Source organism: Momordica charantia (genome assembly GCF_013281855.1).
Source record: "Momordica charantia cultivar OHB3-1 chromosome 1 unlocalized genomic scaffold, Mcharantia_2.0 BLBB01000001.1, whole genome shotgun sequence".
Lineage (NCBI taxonomy): Eukaryota > Viridiplantae > Streptophyta > Magnoliopsida > Cucurbitales > Cucurbitaceae > Momordica > Momordica charantia.
The window spans coordinates 8,681,640-8,702,978 of record NW_028275157.1 but is presented as its reverse complement, the minus strand read 5'-3'; the positions used below and the strand labels follow the sequence as shown (position 1 = coordinate 8,702,978).

Below are 21,339 nucleotides of genomic sequence, written 5' to 3'. Positions count from 1 at the left end.
TTCTCTACCCACTGTTTTCTTTTCTCGTTATGAACTAAACCTCACCTCCGGAGGGGGGGATGATGAACTTGCTGTAGCTTCTTGTTGAATTTGATTTAGTAAACTTGAATACTGTTTTAATAGACGTGTTTTTATTCTTTCATCTCACTGATTTTGTTTTGCCAACATTATTGGTTTGTTAGCTTACTTGAGGCTCAAGAGAGTCTTTGTGTTGCGTAATTGCTTTTATTAGCTTTAGATTCCTCTATTTAATTTGTAGTAGGATGGTGGGTACTCGGGGATGATGCTCACTCTATTGTACCTATAAATTGTTTTATTACAACAGGAGTTGGGTTTAAACATGTTTGGGTATCTCGGGAGAGAACCAAATCTATTTGGGCATTCAGTATCCTGGGTCTGCTAGAGCATAGTTAGTAATTGGTGAAAACATTTGAGCGAATCCCCCTCGATTTACTATGCAATCGTTTCTTCTTCACAGTCTATTTGTTCTCTGTATTGGATGCTCTAGCATTGTATCGAAATATTCTGTCATTGTCATTTACTATTTTATAAATTTGTTTTCATTGTTCCCACAATATTGCAATCAAATTATTTTTATTTTTGTTTTTTGGTATTCTAATTTGTTAGCTCAAAGTATAGTTGTAATCCCTATGGAACAACCTTATTTATATACCACAATTGATTATTTAGTGTATACTTACACTAATTTTCTCCTAGTTGCGAGGAAGTGAACACATACATCAGAGGGGCGGTCAGAGCAGTGTTGGTGCAATGATTTGAGAGGTGTGGTAGCAGTGTTTGGTAGAATTTTAGAGGTGAGATCTCGGGGGTTGTAGAGCGAAGTCGGCAACCAATACTCGTGGGTATTTTGTGAGGTTTTTCATTCTTATTTCCTAGGATTCTATTGTTGTAGTTCCTAAAAGCTAGATGGCTTTTGTTGAGGCCTCTAGATTTGAGTGATTATTGTACTACCCATTGTATCATTCCAATATCATAGTAGAACCCATCGTCGCGGAAGACTGGACGTAGCCCATGGTTGGGGTGAACCAGCATAAATCAATTGTGTTATTTACTGCGCTTTCCCTATATTTCTCTTATTGTGTGATTGATTTAGTTTTCAATGAAGAAATGTGGAAGGGAAAAAATATTCTTGGTAAGTAATTTTCCCAACACCACCATCAACTTTCTGGGGAGAAATTTCGATTTCACTTTTGGAATTTGGAGAAGGGGCGTTGGAAATCTCACTCAACAATCCTCTCTACTTGACAACGTTCCAATTCCACTCGCAAAAGCTCCACTTCAGCCAAGGTCGAGCTGATCTCAGCCTTAGACTTCTCTAAGGATGCCTTTGCCTCTACCCGCTTGATTTTTGCTAACTATAGCTAGACCCGTGCCTCATCAGTGGCTTTCTCCATTGTAGCTCTCGATACATGGGCATGTTGAAGCTCGGATCCCATACAAAATACCGCTATGCTTGTTCTCATACCGACCTGACAACCACACGAGAAGATAGATAAGTATATGGGAAATGGGCACAACAAACTCTGATGTACATGAGTGAACGCGTCTCCAAAGGACGCAAACCTAGATCCCACTCCAAAGGACGCAACGACTGAAGTGGAAGAGCCCTAGTTTTCATCATCATAAGCATTCTACAGAGCCTTTCGACAATATCGCTCTCGTGAACTTGGTGTATACTACTCTCTTGGTGATCTAGGAACATTGCGGTTTCCGTCAAACGAAAGCAAGGCAAATTAGCGTAACGAGAATGAGGAAATTAGTGAAAGAGAGTTGGGTACCTCCGGATGAATCGAAGAACGGGGATGGTGAGGCCGAGTAGCTTTTGCCAATCCGCGATGAATTTGACTGTGATGAAGCTAGTGGAGGAGTGTTTAACGGCATCCTTGAAGAGGGAAGCAGCCTTCAAATCAGTCTCCATGTCGATGATGTGATCGAGGCTTCGATTCTTGACCCATTTTAGTGGAACTGGGTGAGCCGACTTCCTCAAAAGACAAGTGAACCTTTAAAAGCATCTACGGGTGCAAACGCCTAATATAATTTCAGACAACACATTGCGTTTCTCAAGGCTATTAGAGAATCATTGTAGCAGTGTTGGAAATTAACCTCTATAAATAGAGGCCCGCCTCATTTTCACGAAACTATTCTCTCTCGAGCAATAGATCGGGTAAATATTAATTTGAGCCTTGAAATTGATTCTCTTTCATAAGTCACTCTATTCACAGCTACATCAAGTCTAAGCTACATGATTTCGTTGGTCAAACATTACGAGGTCATTATAATTGAATAAGAAGAATTTAATATTAGTTAAATTAAACACTGTCTACTGCTTCATTTTTTTAAATTGAATTTTATGAAACATTAATTTACTTCATATTGTTAAGAGCAATTATTTTAAAAGCTACATCAATTTCAAACTACGTTTAAAAAAAAATTCTTTTGAAACTAAACTGGGCAAAGTTTAAAAATAATCTAGTTTTAAAAATAAATTTAAAACATAATGTTAATTTAAAAATAATAACAAAATAAATGTAGTTTAAAGACTGTCTCCACATTTCCATATATTAGAAGGTCTGATATTTTGTAGCAGAAGAAAATCGTTCTTCCTTTATTATCGACGATTTGTTAACTTTTCAGCAAAATTTCGCCGAAATTTCGAGGCTTTCCATCGACTTTTACTCATTAACGGCCCTAAATTTAGAATAGGAAGCCCCTTTAAATTGGTTTTTTTGTTTTAATATTGTTGTCAATAAAACTTATTTTAAAAATATAGTTGTTTAATTAAAAATATTGTAGGTTTTTAAACTAGTTAAAAAAATTGAAGGCTGGTCGTCTTGACGACCATCTATTTTTTTTTAAAAATTTGAACGTACCACATCTTTTTTTTTTTTTTCTATATTAACCGTGGTCGTCTCGACCACGTCTTTGCTTTTTTTAAATTAACCATTAAAATTTTTCTTTTTTATAATATTAGTTATATGTTTTTTATTTAAAGTTATATGTTTTTATAATATTATATGTTTTATTTTTTTATTAATTTATCAAAATTTATTAATTTCTTAACAAAAATTTATAATATTATTAATTCATCAAAATTTATTAATTTGTATTTTAATTTATAATATTATTAATTTAAACTGTATTCATAGGCTATATAAACAAAAATTTATATTTTATTTTTTCTTATAGAATCATGAAGTTATCCATGGTAGTTCAAAATTGGAAATTAATATTATAAATTAGAGAACAATGTTTAAAGCTTGTCAATTTACAGTCTATCGATCTAATCCGTCCCACAATAGGGACGTCGCCGGTTACGATGTGGCTGACGACGAACTATTGGTGCCGCTGGTGTCTCCTGACCCTCTGTAGGGTCTCGATCCTCTGTAGGGTTGAAGTATTGTCCATGCTCTCCACGTCCACGTCCATGGCCCCCTCTAGATGGTGTGTGATACTGACTAGAACCAAGAGTCGGTATCATGATCATAGGCGTAGACGGACCAGCATCATCCTGTGTTTGTGTAAACGGTGGAATGTCCTCAACCCTATGATAGATAACTTCAGGTACGAGATCGTCAAGCCCTACTGGAGTATCTTGGTTTACTTGATGTCGTCCTCTACGCCTAGAGCCACGAGCAGGAGTAGGTACTTTGTACATTTGATGAAGGCTCTGAAGATGCCTCTCGCCAACGTTGGACAACATATTAATTTCGTCTGATGACGAGAGAATACTTATTTGCTCGAAACATGCAGCCTACATGAAAAAAAATTTAATAAATATGTATTTATTAATTTGAATAATTGTTATAACGAAATAAAAGATTATATCGTAGCACCAAATGCTGCTCCTTCTCGAGTTATATATCGTCTGGTGATTAACGTATATCAGCTCATGTATCCTGGATCGCAATCACCATCGTCGTCAACGAGAGAATTGATAACAATAAAATCTCTACGTATGTGCCACCTCGCCACAAAATGTGCAATCTGATCCTACCAGGTGCTATCCTGAATGTCGATGTCATGTATCCTCTTATCCCAGCATGACACCTCTGTAATTTCTTGTTTCATACTAAATTGTCTAGTAACTCTATCAGGATGATGCCACTCCACAATATGAAAGCATATGAGTGGACTCACAGTGCACCAGACGTTATGTTCATGGGCACAAACGTCGGGTAGGTTGGCAAATTCCTTATCATATGCTTCCAGATCATCTGAAATCATAATAAAGAACTGTGTAATTAATTATAAATCAATATATATTTTTATATTCTAATATTTAAAAAACGTACCGAGCTTGGTGACAAGAGGTCCAACATGTATCTATAGTAGATCAAAACATGTGTAGACACTTCTGTAACACAAAATTGATCTCTCCACCTACAATAATATTATAGGTTAGTACAACAATTGAATGCGTGCAAAAATTTTAAGAGGAAAATAGGACAATATTTATATCGACGTACCGGGCAACTAATGGTCGACCAATGAGCTCGTGATCTAAGATGTGACGACGTTGTGGAGCCATCGTGGGGAACCGATCCCAAGCCCATACTTGAAGAAGTATAATTGGACCGTCAATGTTATGTGAGTCAGAGCGACACGATTTTCACAGATTTCGATACAACCATGCCAAACATGCTCCACCCCAACTGAATCGTCCAGCTAACTCGAAATCTGCTAACAGTGGGAGGAACATTAAATGCACCAAGTTGTTAGACTTATCGGGGAATAGACTACCACCGATAAGCTGCATAATATAGGCACGAGCGTATTTGGCAATGGTTTCCTCATCAGCATCGTCGACTAGATTACGAAATTGAGAAGCTAGCCAAGTTAGATTCAGCCTACGTTAGATAATCTTGAAAAAAGAAACAAACAAAAGAAGAAACAAAAACATTAAAAAAAAAAGAGGTAACCGCTCACCGGTGTGGCGAGACCGGCGGCGGCAGCGGAAAGATCGGACGAGGCGGCGGTTCAGACGCCGGAGGCAAGTTAGAAGGCGGTGGCGGGGTAGAGGGAGGATGGCGACAGAATAAAATAAGGAGTTAGGGTTTGGTGGTGGGACATGTTTTAAAAAAACGGATGCTCGTCTCAAGAGACGACCATATTAAAATTAAAAAAAAAATTGACGTGGAAACGACCACATTAAAATTAAAAAAAAATTTACGTAGCGCCTCGCATGACGCCACGTCTAGCTAGTCGTCTCTTCGAGAGACCCGTAGATGGTCGAGACGACTAGCCTTCAATTTTTTTGAACTACAATATTTTTAATTAAACAACTATATTTTTAAAATAAGTTTTACTGACAATAATATTAAAACAATAAATCCCTCTTTTTGGGCAGTATCTTTTTTTTTATTATTATTTTTAGGTACCCACCATCGGTTCCAGTTTTTCATTCTGTTTATTTCAGAAAAAAAAATTCCATTCCAAACCAATATGTTTTTTATTTATATATTTGAATTAAATATTACGTAATTTTTCAAAGAAATTTCAAGATGAAATTGGTTTGTTTGGTGAGATAATCTAAGAATTGTTTTTTTTTCCCAATAATTTGAAACTATTTTTTTTATGTTGGTTTCCACCCGATTAGGTAGACTTTTACTAATTTAACCATATGAATCCAACCATATCTAAAACAAATTAAGAAGGTTTTTCAAAATTGGGATTTTCTTTCTAAAATTATATATGTTTATTTGAATTAAAATAAAATATCAATCTTTTATTAATTAAGTTACATCACGACTATTTGTATACAATAAATTTTTATTTTCCAAAATTTTTATCACTATTTCATCTTTGACACATATTGATATTTAACTTCAATTATATAACTAAAAATTAGATTATAATAGAAATCATCGTTAAAACATAAATATCTAATATTTATTAATATTTATATTTTATAATATTAATATATTCTTTTATTATAAAAAATAAATTAGATATGATAGACTTTGTTTTCCCCTCTTAATAGGTACAACGAACAGACTCTATCACTTCCCAATATCTCATTTAAATCATTGTTTTGAAACATATTACGAGTAAACTCTCAACTTCCCAAATTCAAATTTTAAATATATCTAATATTTAGGTGGTAATTTTTAATACAAAATTTTCTTATAAATATCAACATTTTTTTCTTTTTCTTCACTCAAATTATAATTCTAATTCTCAATCTCAAATCGTCTGAAGTTCCAATTCAAAGTGTTTAAATTTTCAATTTTTCTTGTAAAAAGATATAAATTTAATTTTTAAAAATAAAAAATATAATTTTTTAAAATAAGGCAACTTTATTTATAAAATATGACATAATAAAATTTATTAGTAAGATTATAAAAATAACAAAAAAAAAATGTACCAAAAATTATATAAGAACACATATTCTAGAATTTAAAAATAAAAAACTTAGTTTGGAAATTATTTAAATTTTAAAATTTAATAATTAAAAATATATTAATATACGGGCCGATCCAAGCCCGATCCAAAAGGCCGATCCAAGCTCGATCCAACTTTGGCTCATCAACTTAGGCCCATGGATTGGGCTATGAGCCAAGATTTGAGTGGTTGGACCGGCCCAAGCCCAACCCAAACAATACTTTAGGCCCATAGGGCTTGGTCCTGGGCCAAGCTTGGGCCATTACTTTTTTGGGCTGGGCCGATGATGAGGCTGAGACATGCCCAACCATCTGTTGGATACCCAAACCTATAAATAAAGTTCCTCCCTCTACAGTCAGGTATTGCATTCTAGTTCGGTCTCAATACTAAGGCGATCAAACTCTAAACTAACTTGAGTATCAGAGTGTTTGCTTCCTTGTGCAGGTCTTTCGTTGTCAAGTGGCTATCCAGCTCGTTCCAATTCATCTAGGTCGCCTAATCAGCATACCTTGACCACATTGACCTTGATCGACATTTGTTGCACAAACAAATGACGCCGTCTATGGGAAATGACATTCAAGTCATGCCTACCAAAGCAGCTATGACTCACACGCGTGTCAACTGGTTCTAACCATCCTGGTCGTTCCACCCAACAATGGAAGCCCCAACCCTCACCATGAAGAAACCTCTTAGGCGACAGAGATAGCACCAGTTCCTTAAGTAGAAGATCGGCCGCATAGGTCTACCCACAATAACCTTCCACCTATCCCTACGTGCTAAGTAAATCCAGACGTGCTTGCAGTCATGCAAGTAGAGCTGGACGAGATGTGTGGCCGCATTAGGGCAATGAAGGACTTTCACAACAACCTAGTTAACGCTACTAAGTCAAATCCGACTAGCTCTCAAAGTCGACAACATAGAAATGTGGAATATCATCTTTTCCCTAATCAAGAGATCAACAGTATGGTAACTGCAACTGTAATCCAGAAGATGGAGATAACCACTCCTACCTATGGAGTACACAAGGTCACATGGTCCACCTAGGATATTACGACAACCTGAGCTTATGCAAATACCTAAATGGAAAGATAGGAGGCTAGAATTCTATTGCTAAAGGTAGAGTTGGATGTGTTGGGATTCGTGGAGTCAAAACGACGTCGAAATGAGCTAGAGAAGAGTCGGGATCGAGCCGAACGCGTTGAGGTCGAAGCGAGGATGAAAAACAGGGAAGCAAAACGCTGCAGGCCGAGGGCCAAGGAGGCAGCATCGCAGCACTGTCCAGATGGGGATATCGCTCAAACTTTTTCGTCTGTAGCATCATGGCGCTGTTTTGATATCTACATAAGTGCAGTTTTGGGTTTAGGGTTTTGTAGTTGAAAAGGGGTTATTGTCCAGCGGATTTTGAGCTGTTTTTCATAGGGTTTCGTGGCAGTTTCAAGGGAGAGGCTCAGAAATTGGCAGAGGCATTGAGGCTCATCAAGATCAACATATTCAGGGTAATTAGATCTTGATAATTGTGAGTTTTTCATTACTGTTCCTAAGTATTAATTGTGTAAAATACTTAGAATCTACGGGGTTTTTGTTGAGACCTCTAAGGGATATTCTAAGGAATGTTATTGTATCAAATCCTTAACAATATTAGTGAATTACCCACATCTGAGTGGAAGACTGGACGTAGCCCTTAGTGGTGAACTATTTGTTGTGTCGTTTATTTGTGTTTACGGATATTTTCTGTGGAAAGAGAAATTATTCAAGTCAGTTAATTTCCCAATAGGATGAAAAACCACGTAAAATGCCTAGGCAACAGGTGTGAGGTCCGTATGACAAGGAACTGAAAAGAAACAAAGAAGTAAGGTTAGTGAATGAGAGAGAAAGCTAACAGTCCTGAAAGAGCAAGGGAAGATACTGACCCAAGTCCCTACATGCAGTCGAGACCGAGAAGTGTAACTCGTTCTCTCATCTTGGGCAAGCCCATCACCACCTACGAAAAATCATTGATCCTTCCAATTCTTCATAGAAGACGGACCAATGACCAAACATTGCCTCCGAGAGCTAACATTGAAATGGAGATTCTCCTCAAAATTATGCTTCAAATATTAAAACGACATGAAGGTTGAGGTAATGAAGGGAGAATCTTCGCCAAGAAATGACCACATAATATAGCAATTGATTAGTATAAACCAACCATTGACAAGCGACACCAAATCTAAACATTGGCAAAAAGAAAACTACTTTCCCGAGGAGTAAGAATAAAGTACCATAGCAAACTTGAGGAGTAAAGATAAATTACTATAGCAAACCAGGGGATTGTAGTAAATCTAGGTTTATCAAATTGACAAATAAACATGAATTTGACTTAGCTCATCCTACTTGGTGAAGGTTGTCGAGACCCGCCAAAATAATTATCTATTTTACTACATATAATTTATAGAAGTAATGAGACTAGGTTGTCGAATCCAAAGAACCAATAAAATTAATTTTTCAAAGTTGAATAAAATAGGGATTTTTGAAATTTGAAATTTGAAATTTAAAATTATAAACTAAAAATTTGATTTTGAAAATCAATGTTACCAAACTTCCCATCTACGTGAATTTCAGTAATCTTGTTCATATGTTCTACACAAAATTGATTTCTTAATTCAAGAACTTAGTCAACTTATACGAAATAGTCATGGTAAGTTCTAATTATCCTAATTTAATTAATTTAGACCAAAAATCGAAATAAAAACCCATTAATTAATGGTCAAAGCGAGCATATCTCAACGATAATTTACATATACCTCCAACCACGAGGTTGTGAGTTCGAATCCCTCCCCAACATGTTGTACTAAAAAACACTTATTAATTAATGAATCGAGCATGATAGTGTTCCAATATTAATCAAATAATAGCTTTAATGACTAAACCAAAATAATTAATTTGAGATAGCGGTAAATTAATTAATTTTTTCCTTTTGTTTTCCTAAAGTGTGTTATGCAATATATGGAATATGGAAAAACCATAAATACACCCCTGAATTAATTCCTTGCTACTCGATTCAACCATTAATAACAATTACAGATCACACATTCATAAATAGTAGTGGAACAATAAATACAAATTAAGACTCAATTTAATTAATATTAATCATTCATAAATAATAAAAATAAGAAACAAATAATACTTGTATCTAACAAACTCGAGTCTGCCAAACATACAGTCAACTTTGAATCACTCTTGAATGGGAAGAAATATTACTTATCAAAATTTTACTTCTTTTCAAAATCTTGAGCTCTTTTTTTTTTCCCTTCTTGTTCTTTATTTAAATTAGTGTAGCATTTTTTTTTAATTTAAATAATTTACGGAAACATGATCTTCATCCTCATCTAAAAAAAATAGTTTTTTTTTTATTTATTTTTATTTTGAATTGTATTGAATCAAATTTATTACTGTAGAGATCACAAACACAGTAGAATTAAATTCGTAAAGATCTTACGTTAAAAGAAAAAAATTTGAGAAGATCTCCAAATTTCAACACTTTCTAAGTTTATTTTATTTTTATTTTCAGAAAAACACTTATATAAAATTTGAGTTAGATTTGAAACCAAAACAAATTTGTTTTTGTTTTTATAGTATGGATTAATTTAAGGTCAGATCCTAATGATTTTAGGACTATAACATTTTCATAATTTAAAGTGATAATTAAATTTTAAACTCCGAAATTTAAAATCTAACCTACATCGTATTTCAAACTAAATTTTGAAAGCATGCTAAAAGAAAGTGGTACAAGTGGAACGATAGGATAAACTTTTCCTTTTCTTAATTGGAAGAGGTTGAAAAGCATATTATAAAACTGTTCTTAAAACACTTATTTCCGATCAAAAGGTGGTGAGTTTGAATCTCTACCCCCGAGATACTTTATAAAAAAAAACATCGTCAGTGGTTTGATATAGATATAGATATAGATGAGGTCTATATCATGGGCGATATTCAATTACATCCAAATGTTCTCCTCCTCCACCGGCGATGTCACTAGTCTCGTTCGTATACAGATTAGGGACGCAATGGTGGAGGAGGATATGGTGCTTCCGGGAGGATTAGCGTCGGTGATTGCGATTGAGAGGCTGAGGAAATATGAGGATGAGGAGTTGGAAGGATTCAATGTTGAAGAATGGGGAGATTGCAGCGTTTGTTTGAATGAACTGATACTCTACGGCGGCGGCGACGACGGAGACGGCGAGGAGAGGGTGAGTAGAATGCCGTGTGGTCATGTGTATCATGAATCATGCATCCTCACCTGGTTGAAGAAGCGCAATTGCTGCCCCTTGTGCAGAAAACCCTTGGAACACTAATCACAATATTAGTTCAAATTTTGCCCCCAATTAATTATTGAAATTGAAAATTTTTAATTTTTTAAAAAATTATTGTTGCTGTTTTTAACTCTTTTTATGGTTGGTTTTGGACATAATCCTTACCACCCTTCTTTTGGTTTCACAAAAAATTCTTGTATCAACAGGGATAATTGTGACATGATTTGCTCCTTATTTAGTAAAGGTAGGACTTGTGTCGCATTTCCAACCCATATTTCTTTTCAGCTTTTCTTTCTTTTGTTTTCCTTTTCGGATTTAGATTTAAATTCTTAACCAAATCCGACATGATTTTATCAAAATAAAATTGGTAATAAATTTTTCTTTTTAATGATTACCTCTTGGCCGTCGAGACTGGTTAGGCTTGTACTCGCGCTGGTAAAATTTAAAAATCATTCAAACAAAAAATAGGGAATAAAGAGTAAACATGGTAAAAATAAAAAATAAATAAATTTAATCCTATTTAAAAAAATAAATTAATTAAGAGTATCTATTTTAAAAAAGCTATAAGCTCGGGATGCAAAAACTATAAAAATTTAATCCTATTTTTATTAATTAAAATATAATGATTGAAAAATGAAAATTTAAATGCACCTATAAATGTCTGGAATTTAAAAATATTGAATGCAAAAACTTTTGTTATTTCACTTTCTTAAAATATTTTATCTTCCATTAATTTTAAAATATTCAATTAATTTAACAATATTGAATGTGATGTCATTTCACTTAGTTGAAATATTTTATCTTCTATATCAAAAAAAAATTATCTTCAATTATAATTGATTATAGAGCTTTAATTGAGATTAAATTTTAAAAGTTTTATAAGTTTTTATAAAATATAAAGTAGATTTTTCTTCCAATTCCACCAACAAACTTGAGTTCTATTAATTCTATTAATTTATAAACATATATTTTTTAACTTTTTTTTTAGAAAGTATATTTTTTAACTTTTAACTTTTGATATATTTTTTCAATAAATAGTGATATTTTAAAATTCTTTATTTACGTTTGTAAAATATTAAATAAAAAGAATATTATGTACATTGAGCGTGGTATTATACTATTTTATATAAATGGATAAAATACTAATTACTTATTGTTTATTTTTTTAGAATGTTTTCTTTTTAATAATTTTTTCAAATATTCATTGACATGAATATTTTATTTGGTAGATATTTTCATTGGTATTTCTATTATATTAAGACTTCAATATTTGCCAAACCGAACATAGCTCAAATGGTTAAGGCATCTATCTCTGACCAGAAGGTCATGAGTTCGAACCCTCACCCCCACAATGTTGTACTCAAAAAAAAAAGACTTCAATATTTAACCTTGCTAATTAATAGAATTATTGATAATTTAATATTAATTAAGTTATGTTCATGTCTGCCTCATCCATTCAGATTCAAAACTAAAACAAGAAAATTTTCAATAAACACTTTTTAATTACACTGCTTTAGGATCAGACTTGTTATGATCCCAAATTTTTGGAAGTAAAAAAAAAAAAAAACCCAAATAGACATTATTCTTATTACAAGTTACTGGATTTGCTTAACCAACTTGTTGAGAAAAAGAAAGAAAAAAAAGGTGAGAAACATTTAATTTAGGTACACATTAATTTAGTTAATTCCTCTTTTGCCCTTCATGACATGCCTCTTTAGGCCAGGAATATGGACATTGGTGATGTAATCCGTCCAATCAATGCTCTCCACGTCAAACCCAAACTCCCTCTTCTCTTCTTCACTCATAATTTCCATCAGCCCTTGAGTATTGCTATTGTCAAACCTGCACAAATTGATCTACTTTTTGGTTAATCACTCTCCAAGGTTTTTAATTTTCGTCCAACGTGTCGATATTTTCATGTATTTAAGCCTTATAAGAGGTTAACCGAGGTAATGTTAAGATGTCAAAATGAAATCGACCAGAATTTAGAACTAGTTCAGAGTAACAACATTTGAGATTATAAAAGTTTTTTTTTCTTTTTAAGTTTATGTTTGACTCAATAAAATCAAAAGCTATAATTTTCAGTCAACCAAAATAACAAAAAGATAAAATTATAAGTATGTTTGGTTTTGAGAAACATACCTTCCATTGTAGAAGGTATAAGGTTGGTAAATATGAGCCAAGTACTTGAGTTGCTCAACTGTTTTTCTGCAAATAATTTGAAGCTTCTCAGAGATCTTTCCATTGGGGGTCAAGCCACGGCGTCGGGCCGCGTCCCTCCAAAGGTGGGCGGAGAAGTCGTCGATGGAGTGGAAAAGCTTCATCGAGGGGACACGGATGGGCCTACCATTGGCATCGAGGCATGGCGAAGAGTCGTAGTGTTGGTGGAGGAGGGTAACAAGATGTTGGAAGGATAATGGGTTGGCAACGGAAGATGCAACATGGTACACGTTGATGCCGGGCCGTGTAGTTCCTCCATGTCTCGTCATCGCTGCTAGCATTGCATTCACCACCATGTCCACTGGTACCTAACGTTCAAAATATTTTAAAAGTTAAACGTGAACATTTAGTTGCCAAGAAAATAAACAGAACATTAATTCTTAGATAGGTGGCAATTATAGGTCTGAATTCATTCTCCCTAAGTCCTTTTATTTAGTTCGAATTCTAAGCCTATAAAAAATGGGAAAATTGTCCCATTTTTTCTTTGGGGTAAAAAGTTCTGGTATAACTTTTTTTTCTTTCTTTCTTTAATGTCTATGATCTTTAGAACTTGTACCAAACACAACATGGTTTTAAAATAAAAAAATAAAATAAAAGGCAATATTATATTTTTATTTTCCATTTAAAAAATTTAATTAGTACATGAAGAAAAAAAAGAAAAAAAAAACTAGAAGAGGGAAAAAAGGAAAGAAAGTGAAAACTTACAACATCAAGAACTCCATTAGGATCTGCCAAAAACCCAGTGAGCTGTCCTTTTCCATAGTACAAAACTATGGGATCCATCATTCTGCCACGTCACCCCCACATAATATTTATAAGTTTTTTTAGCTCAACGACTCATAGATTTAAATTTTCAATTTATTGATCGAAAAAAAAAAGAGAGTAGTGAAATGAATTTAATTTAAAGGGAGGGAAGAGATAATTGAATAAAATTTACCTATTTCCTTCCATCCAACCAGGGAAGGGCTCTTTGAAACTACTTTCAATGACACTTGGTCTGATTATGGTCACTGGAACATCTCCTCTCATCTTGTCAATTACCATCTCACCCATTGCCTTCGTAAATACGTAAGTGTCTTGCCATCCAAACTTTTTCGCTCTGATTCGATACCATATAGTCAGTAAAGTTAAATGTCAATATCGATTCGAATATCAACGAAATGATGCTATCAATAAATTAATTGAAAAACAACGAAGTATTATTTCTTAACATACAAAGAAAGTATTGAAATAGTTTAAGAAAATATTTTTCAAAATATAGAACTATAAACTAGTCTAAATTTTACCATTCTTTATGTTTAAATATTTTTTATTTTGGATTATATAATTGATAATGAATCATGAAAAATCTTTTTTTATTAAAAAAGAAATCATAGTTCGATTGACTTTGATAGCAAATTTTTTTTTTTTTTTTGAAAAACATAGAACATAGTGGCTTAAAAGGGACAAAATTTGAATTTTTTTTTAAATATAACAAATTTATAATTTTTGCTATAAATGAGTCATTTACGACAAACATATACATTAGGTATCTAGCTCGAGTCTCTTTCATTCTATTTTATCTATAATATGTTGTAAAATTTGTTTTGTTGTGGGGAGTGTGAAATTTTCTTTATTTCTCTTTTATTATTTTTTATTAATTTTTTTCCGTAAAAAATAGTTATAAAAAAAAAACACAGATTGACACACTTAAAGTCCGTTTGGTAATGTTCTCGTTTCTTGTTTCTTGTTTTCAATTTTGTTAAGAAATCTAAGTATTTTACAATTAACTGTGTCTCGTGTTTCTTATTTTTTGGGAACATTCCTACAATAGTATAGAAATTTTGGGAACAATCAAAACAAGTTTCTATTTTCTTGTTCTCATTTCCAATTTGTTCCAAAACGTAAATAAAAATATTATTTTATCCTACTTAAATTCTTGGAGATTGAAATCATGTAACTCATTTTTGTTCCTTAAAAATAAAGAAACAGAAACGAAAACGTTACCAAATGAGCCTTTAATGAATTTAAACGATATCACTAATATTCTACCTCACAACAAAAGCTATTTTTACTGCATATTATATATAAAAGGCAATGTAATAAAATTCTCGATCGTGTTTATCTTATTTTGTGTAGAATGATTAATTATAGCAAGAAGAAAAAAGGGTTTGCAAAAAAAAAAAAAAAAAAAAGAAGAAAGGAAAAAAAAGGGCTTGGGCTTACCTTTGGAGGCCCAATTGTTTCATCTTTTGGGCCATAGAATTGTCTTGAAAAGTTTGTTTGGTATCAAAAGCCAACTTGATTTCATTCTCCACATCCAAATCCTCATTTGCAAATGAAACAATGGTATCTCCCTTACAAAATGGCCTTTCCATTATTCTCCCTTGCCTTTCCCCATTCACATATGCTGTATTTTTACACATCCCAAACTACTCACTTAGGACTAAGTTGCAAAAAAATAACATTCAAATATATAACATTAAATAAAAACCATACTCCACTCGCCAAACCGAACATAGTTTACTTGGTTAAGATACATATCTCTGACCAAAAGATTATGAATTTGAACCTCCAACTCCACATGTTGTATCAAAAATAAATAAATAAATAAGCATACTCCGACTCTAAATTTATTTTATAGAAGGGGTAAATGTTCAATTACTTTAGTCCTTGTTTTATAACATTTTGTTTTCGGTTTTCCAGAACAATAATGACGGTTCAAATTCATAATTTTTTCCTAATCCTTTTCTGGGATAAGATATACTAAATAATTAACTGATAATATTGTATAATTTTAATTGAACAAATTAATATATAAATGACTCAAATTTTAATGGATTATTTAATTAATACTAATAATAAATTATTCATTTAATATATGAAGGGAGGATTTGAACCTCTAACTTTTTTATCGATTATATATGCGTTAATAATATGTTCAGGCCGATGTTTTGAATAAAAATTCTTTATCGAGAAAGGTTAGAAACAAATAAATAATTACGGAAAACCAAATAATAATAATAATAATTTGCAAATAAAAATAGGTATCAAAATTGATGGTTAAAGTGAACTAATTACCTGTTGAAACTTGCAAGAAGAGCTTTAGTTTTGAGCATTTCTTAGCAAATCCCATGAGATTGGATGGTCCCTTTGTATTAATGTCAATGGCTACATCATATCTACAAGTTCATATGGTAACAAAAATAGTTTAATTAAATTAAATAAATAAAAAATGTCATTTAGGCAACAAAATATTCAAATTTTGCTAAAAAGGAAAAGACAAAACAAAACATTCAAAAATTTAAAATGGGATAAGGTTTTAATTTTTGCTTGGGATAAAATATTTTAATAATACTTGAAATTCTTTTTCAACTTTTCATGAAAATTAGTTACATATAAAAAGTCCTTTTCTTTTTTTTGTTGAAAATTTAAGAACTAATAAAATATTTTGAATTAACTGGTTTTTGAACATTGAATTGCTTTAAATATAAAAACTATGAACTTAATATTTTTTATTCCATGACAGTTAAATATCATTAGAAAGATTTGTAGAATACTTATAAATAAATAAAAGGCTATATGTTTATTCTACGTTGCTCTCTAGAAGAAACATGGGGTTCTGCTTCTGGTGGCAACATGCTACGGGGACCATCCCCAAAACCCACCACCTGCTGCCAAGTATTCCATTTGCTCCATTTCCATATAGCTGACGGTGTGTGCCCATCCAACTCTCCCTCTAAGCGGGCATCCAGAAGTCTACTTTTTCCATTTGGCCCGTTTTGGTGGGCTTCCCTCAAGGTGACACCGAAGGTCTACCTCCTTTAGTAGCTCGGCATCGGGGGTGTTTTTTTAAATGTAGTCTCTATTGTTTAATAAGTTTCAATTTAATTCCTTACGTGTTAACATTTTTTCAATTATTGAATGTTAAAGAGAAAAGTGTTTAATTCCTCCTTCAAATTCCTGGCAAAAATTTAAACTTTTCTTCTTATAATGGTCTAATTACTTTCAAATTTCTACCAACGTGTTAAAATCATGTTATAAAAGTTTATTATTAGTCAACTTTGACAATTACCCAACATGTGAAGGGTATAACGGAAAAATGTTAAAACACGAATAACTAAATATTAGTGATTAAAACATATATTTAACGAAGGAAAAAACAAGTAATTAAAAGAACACAATGAAATAAAAGGGGACCTCTCATCAAAGGTTGTATTGGCAGCAGAGTTGAGAATGACATCAACTTGATTTGCAATGGTATGAGCCAAGTCGACATGTAGTCCCAGATCTGAATCACACACATTCCCCACCACAGGTATCAACTTGCTCTCCATGAACGACATGTAGTATTTCCCATGGATTTGTCTTAGAGATTTAAAAAGTTCAGCATTTATAATCTGATCAAGAATCAAAATTTAAAATTCATTAATCAATTCCCACTATTAATTAATTCCCTCAATTCCCTAAATTACATTCATTTTGAAAAGTTTCATTACCAATTTCTTAATTTACTGAGAAAATTGCCATGCACATGTCTTCTAGAACTTGACCCGAATTCATGTTTTTCAATTAATGTGATCATGTACTTCATCAAAATAAAAGCTATACCATGAGTACAACGAAAAAATTTTAGTATTACTTTTCTCAAAAAAAAAAAAAAAATTATAGTTCTACTGCTCCTTTCATTCACAACTTGACATGACATATCATTAAGTAATATATTATTTTATTTCATGGATCTCACATCATTTTTTAATGACAAACAATGAACGGAAGTAGTATAAACTTTTTATACATAAATTTTCACTATTAATAACTGGTTAGCTAGTTGAATTTTTATAAGGAAGCTTGAACGAGAATTAAACTTTTACGGGTATGGAGAATAAATTGGCATTAGAGTCGAAATATTATGAAGATTAAAATTATAATACTAGTTAAAAAAAAGGATAGTTTAATTAAACATTGAATAATTAGGGAAAAAAGAAATAAACATATTAATACATACATCATTTTTCAACCTCTTTGCTGCAGCTTCTTCATCTTTGGCCTTAATCAAAACAAAAATTTTACCCACATCTGGTGCTGTCCTCAACATCTTCTCTAAAAGAACTGAAATTTCAATTTCAATTATATTAAATTAAAAGAGAAATTTATTAAATAGAAAGAAAAAATATATATATATATAGTTATGATAAGGCTTGTTTGAATTCAATTTTATTTTTAAAAAACTAAACTTATTTACTAATAATTTCAGGCTAAAATTTTCACTCATTATAGCATACTTTTTTTAGTACCAACCAAATTTTAAAAATAAATAACAGTTCTTTAATTTAAAACTATTTTTTGTTTTTTAAGTATTTAAAAACATTTTAAAGAATTGGTGGCATATGTGGTATTTACATGGGCGTGAAAATTGTGTTTGGAAGTCACGATTTTCTGTCCCGCCAAAAATACCAATATTTTTGTCATTACCCCTATTTTAAGTAATAGCTTTTAAAAGCCCAATTTTCTTTCAATTTCCACTAATCAAAATCCAGTGGTAATTTGTTGAGAATGCAAAAAGAAAGAGTACCTTTTGCAAGAAATCCAGTGGCACCAGTAATCAAGAACACTTTCCCTCTAAGGAATTTGACAATTCCAATTCCTCCATCCTCGTGAATCTCTACCAGCCCACCATAAGGAACCAAACTCTTCACTCCGATCGGATCGGTCTCGCCCTTCCTGTTCGGCGGGGACAAAACCACGCTCTCGGCCGCCTCCATCACCGCTCCGCCATGCTCCGCCCGTACCACCACCGACGCCCTTTCCATCGAGACCGAAGGTTTCAACGCGCCGTTGCACGCAACCACGCGCATCCTCCTCGTCGTCGTCCATGAAGACCGCCAACCGCGCCTACCGGTCGGCGCGACGGAGAAAGGTTTGAGAGCCAAAGTCTCCATGACCGTGGAGGAATGTAAGAAAAAGGAAAGAAAAAGGGCAACAAGGGGAAAAGTAAGTGAACAAACAAAGGGTTTTGAGATGGGAAATGGGTTTGATTTTGTTAAAAGAGAGGGAAAGAGTGTGTGAGAGATTTTAAGGGAAAAAGGAGATGAAGTTTAGGTAAGATTTTGAGAAGAATGGGAATTTTTTTTTATAGGTGATTTTCTTGATCTTTAATTCTTTGCAAAGGGGCTCTCTTTCTGCCTTCTCATTCATGCTTACCAACAGCTGAAAATGTGGTCAATTTTCTTTGGTTATTGGCCAAACAGTTGCCATTTTTATGTCATGTAGATTATACCCTAATGCAACAACCTAAAGAGTGTGAAATTGGCCCTTTTGAGTTTTGTTTAGGTCGGTTATTGTCATCGAAGCAATCTTTTTATTTCGAGGGGTTGAAATAAAGGAGTTTGCAAATTTTGGATTAGTTACTAGAAAAACTCGAGCAATCCTATTTAACTCTATGGATTATGTTGAGTCTTGTAAATTTGGTTTTAGTCGAATCATAATAAAGAGAAATGACGTATATAGTTAGATATGATATATCAAAATGAAAGTGTCATAATAGTTCAAAAATTAGAATAAGAAATCAGGTTAGAAATGCCATCAATTAAGTTAGTAATTATCTCTTAAAATTTGGAAAATTTAAATTTTATTTTCTATCCTATTTCATTTTGACTCTTATCTATTTATCTTTTGCGAATATAACACCACGAATATGAAGTGGAGGTGGAGATTCGAACTTACAACCTGAAATATAAATGGTTTAACGATTGAGTTTATAAATGGTCATGTGGCATTTATTTTGGTTCCTATTTTAGTATCTAATTCTAAAAAAATATATATTTCTTTAGTCATAACTATTGTAGTTCTAGTGCACGTGCATGTTATTGTATGTTATTACACATATTTGAAGCTACGTTATCCATCTATGTTAAGAACGCAGCGAGCCGCGCATTATTCCATATAAATTTTTTGGTTCTAACTCTCCCTTTGAAAAGATTGGTGTAACATCTCTTTTCGGTAAGTTGCTAATTTTTAGAAAGGAAGTAATAGTTGTCAAATTTTGAATATGTATTAATTCTAGTTGAATAATGTGTTAAATTTGGACTAAACTTTTCCTTTTGACCAAATCCTCTTGCTACCCAATCTAACTTTAAATTTGAGAATTTATAGTACCTATTTGTCACCCAAAAATGGTCAAATCATCTTTGGTAATTAAAAATGCAACTGCTCCTTAGTTATTAGTTTTAAAATTAAAATATCCTAACTTCTGTTATCTCTCGTAGAGACTCTCCTTAACTTCTGTTATCTCTCGTAGAGACTCTCCTTAATTCTAGTTTTTTTTTTTTCTTTCAACCACTATTATATAAAGTTAGATATATGTGGAAACAGAATTAAGAAGATAGGAGACGATCGGAGAGGGAATCTATTGGAAGGAGAAGGAGGCCTATATGTTTTGTCATAAATATACCTTATTTCTTCACACTATTTGTAGTTCTTCAGTTGATATTGTTCATCGTATTTGTTCATCTCTCCTTATTTTTATATTTTTGTATTTGTATTAATTGTTCACAAAAATACACCTCTCTTCACCGTATTTATTCCTCTCTTCACCGTATTTGTTGTTTTTTTTGTGTTCACCATATTTGTTGTACTTTTGTTTCTCTATTCACCGTATTTGCCGTATTTGTTCATCCATTTGTTGTATTTCTATTTATAATTACATTTTGCTTATTAATGTTTATTATATATTCTTTTTTCCTTAAATTTGTTAGTATAATTCTCTCTAAAATTGATTGGAAAAATATTTGAATTAAAAAATATATTTGAATTATCCTATAAAAATGATTATGTAGGATTCTTCTATAAAAAAACAAAAATAACACATTCATTTTAAAATTATTTTAGAAGAGGCTAATTTCGTACCTAAAATATTAGTAAAGATCTTGATTGACTATTATTCAAAAGCGAAAGTTGTTTGACTATCATTTGAAATTACCTATTTTAAATAGCTATACTTGTTGTTACCCTCTCAATTTAGGCTAAATAGACCAAATTATCGTCCATAAACTTTTGATTAGATAATCCTCAATTTGGTTTTTAATATTTTAAAATTATCAATTTTATTATCCTCATGGCTAAAAATTTTCTCAATTGCATCTTTTCATAGAAAATTTGTTAAAATTTTTTTTGACAAAAAATGGATGAATTGTTAAGGTCTAAATGGGTAACAGTGTGATGCATGTGAAAATTTTCATTTTATTATTATTACTTTGAAGGTAATTTTATGGTTCAAATACAAATCTTTCTCTCAATTCCTCTCATTTTTTTCTCTCTTTCTATATATCATCTCCCCATCTCTACAAAATTTTCTCTCTCTTCATCCCATTCGTCTAAATTTCTCTAAATTTCTCTCTCTTGTAAGTACTATTACTCCATCTTTACAAATTCCAAATAAACTTCAATA

At 32.3% G+C, this 21,339-nt stretch overlaps 1 protein-coding gene across 1 annotated transcript; it reads right to left on the bottom strand.

Moving 5' to 3' along the window:
* Positions 1–12,160: 12,160 nt before the first annotated feature.
* On the bottom strand, positions 12,161–19,209 carry MS2 (Jojoba acyl CoA reductase-related male sterility protein). The gene is made up of 9 exons (XM_022300342.2): positions 18,466–19,209; positions 17,899–18,002; positions 17,091–17,290; positions 15,972–16,072; positions 15,117–15,300; positions 13,849–14,010; positions 13,617–13,698; positions 12,834–13,219; positions 12,161–12,533 (listed from the first exon to the last, which is right to left on the bottom strand). Exons 1-9 carry the CDS (start codon positions 18,830–18,832, stop codon positions 12,368–12,370), a joined length of 1,752 nt encoding a protein of 583 aa, XP_022156034.1. The 5' UTR covers positions 18,833–19,209; the 3' UTR covers positions 12,161–12,367.
* Between the last annotated feature and the right edge of the window lie 2,130 nt (positions 19,210–21,339).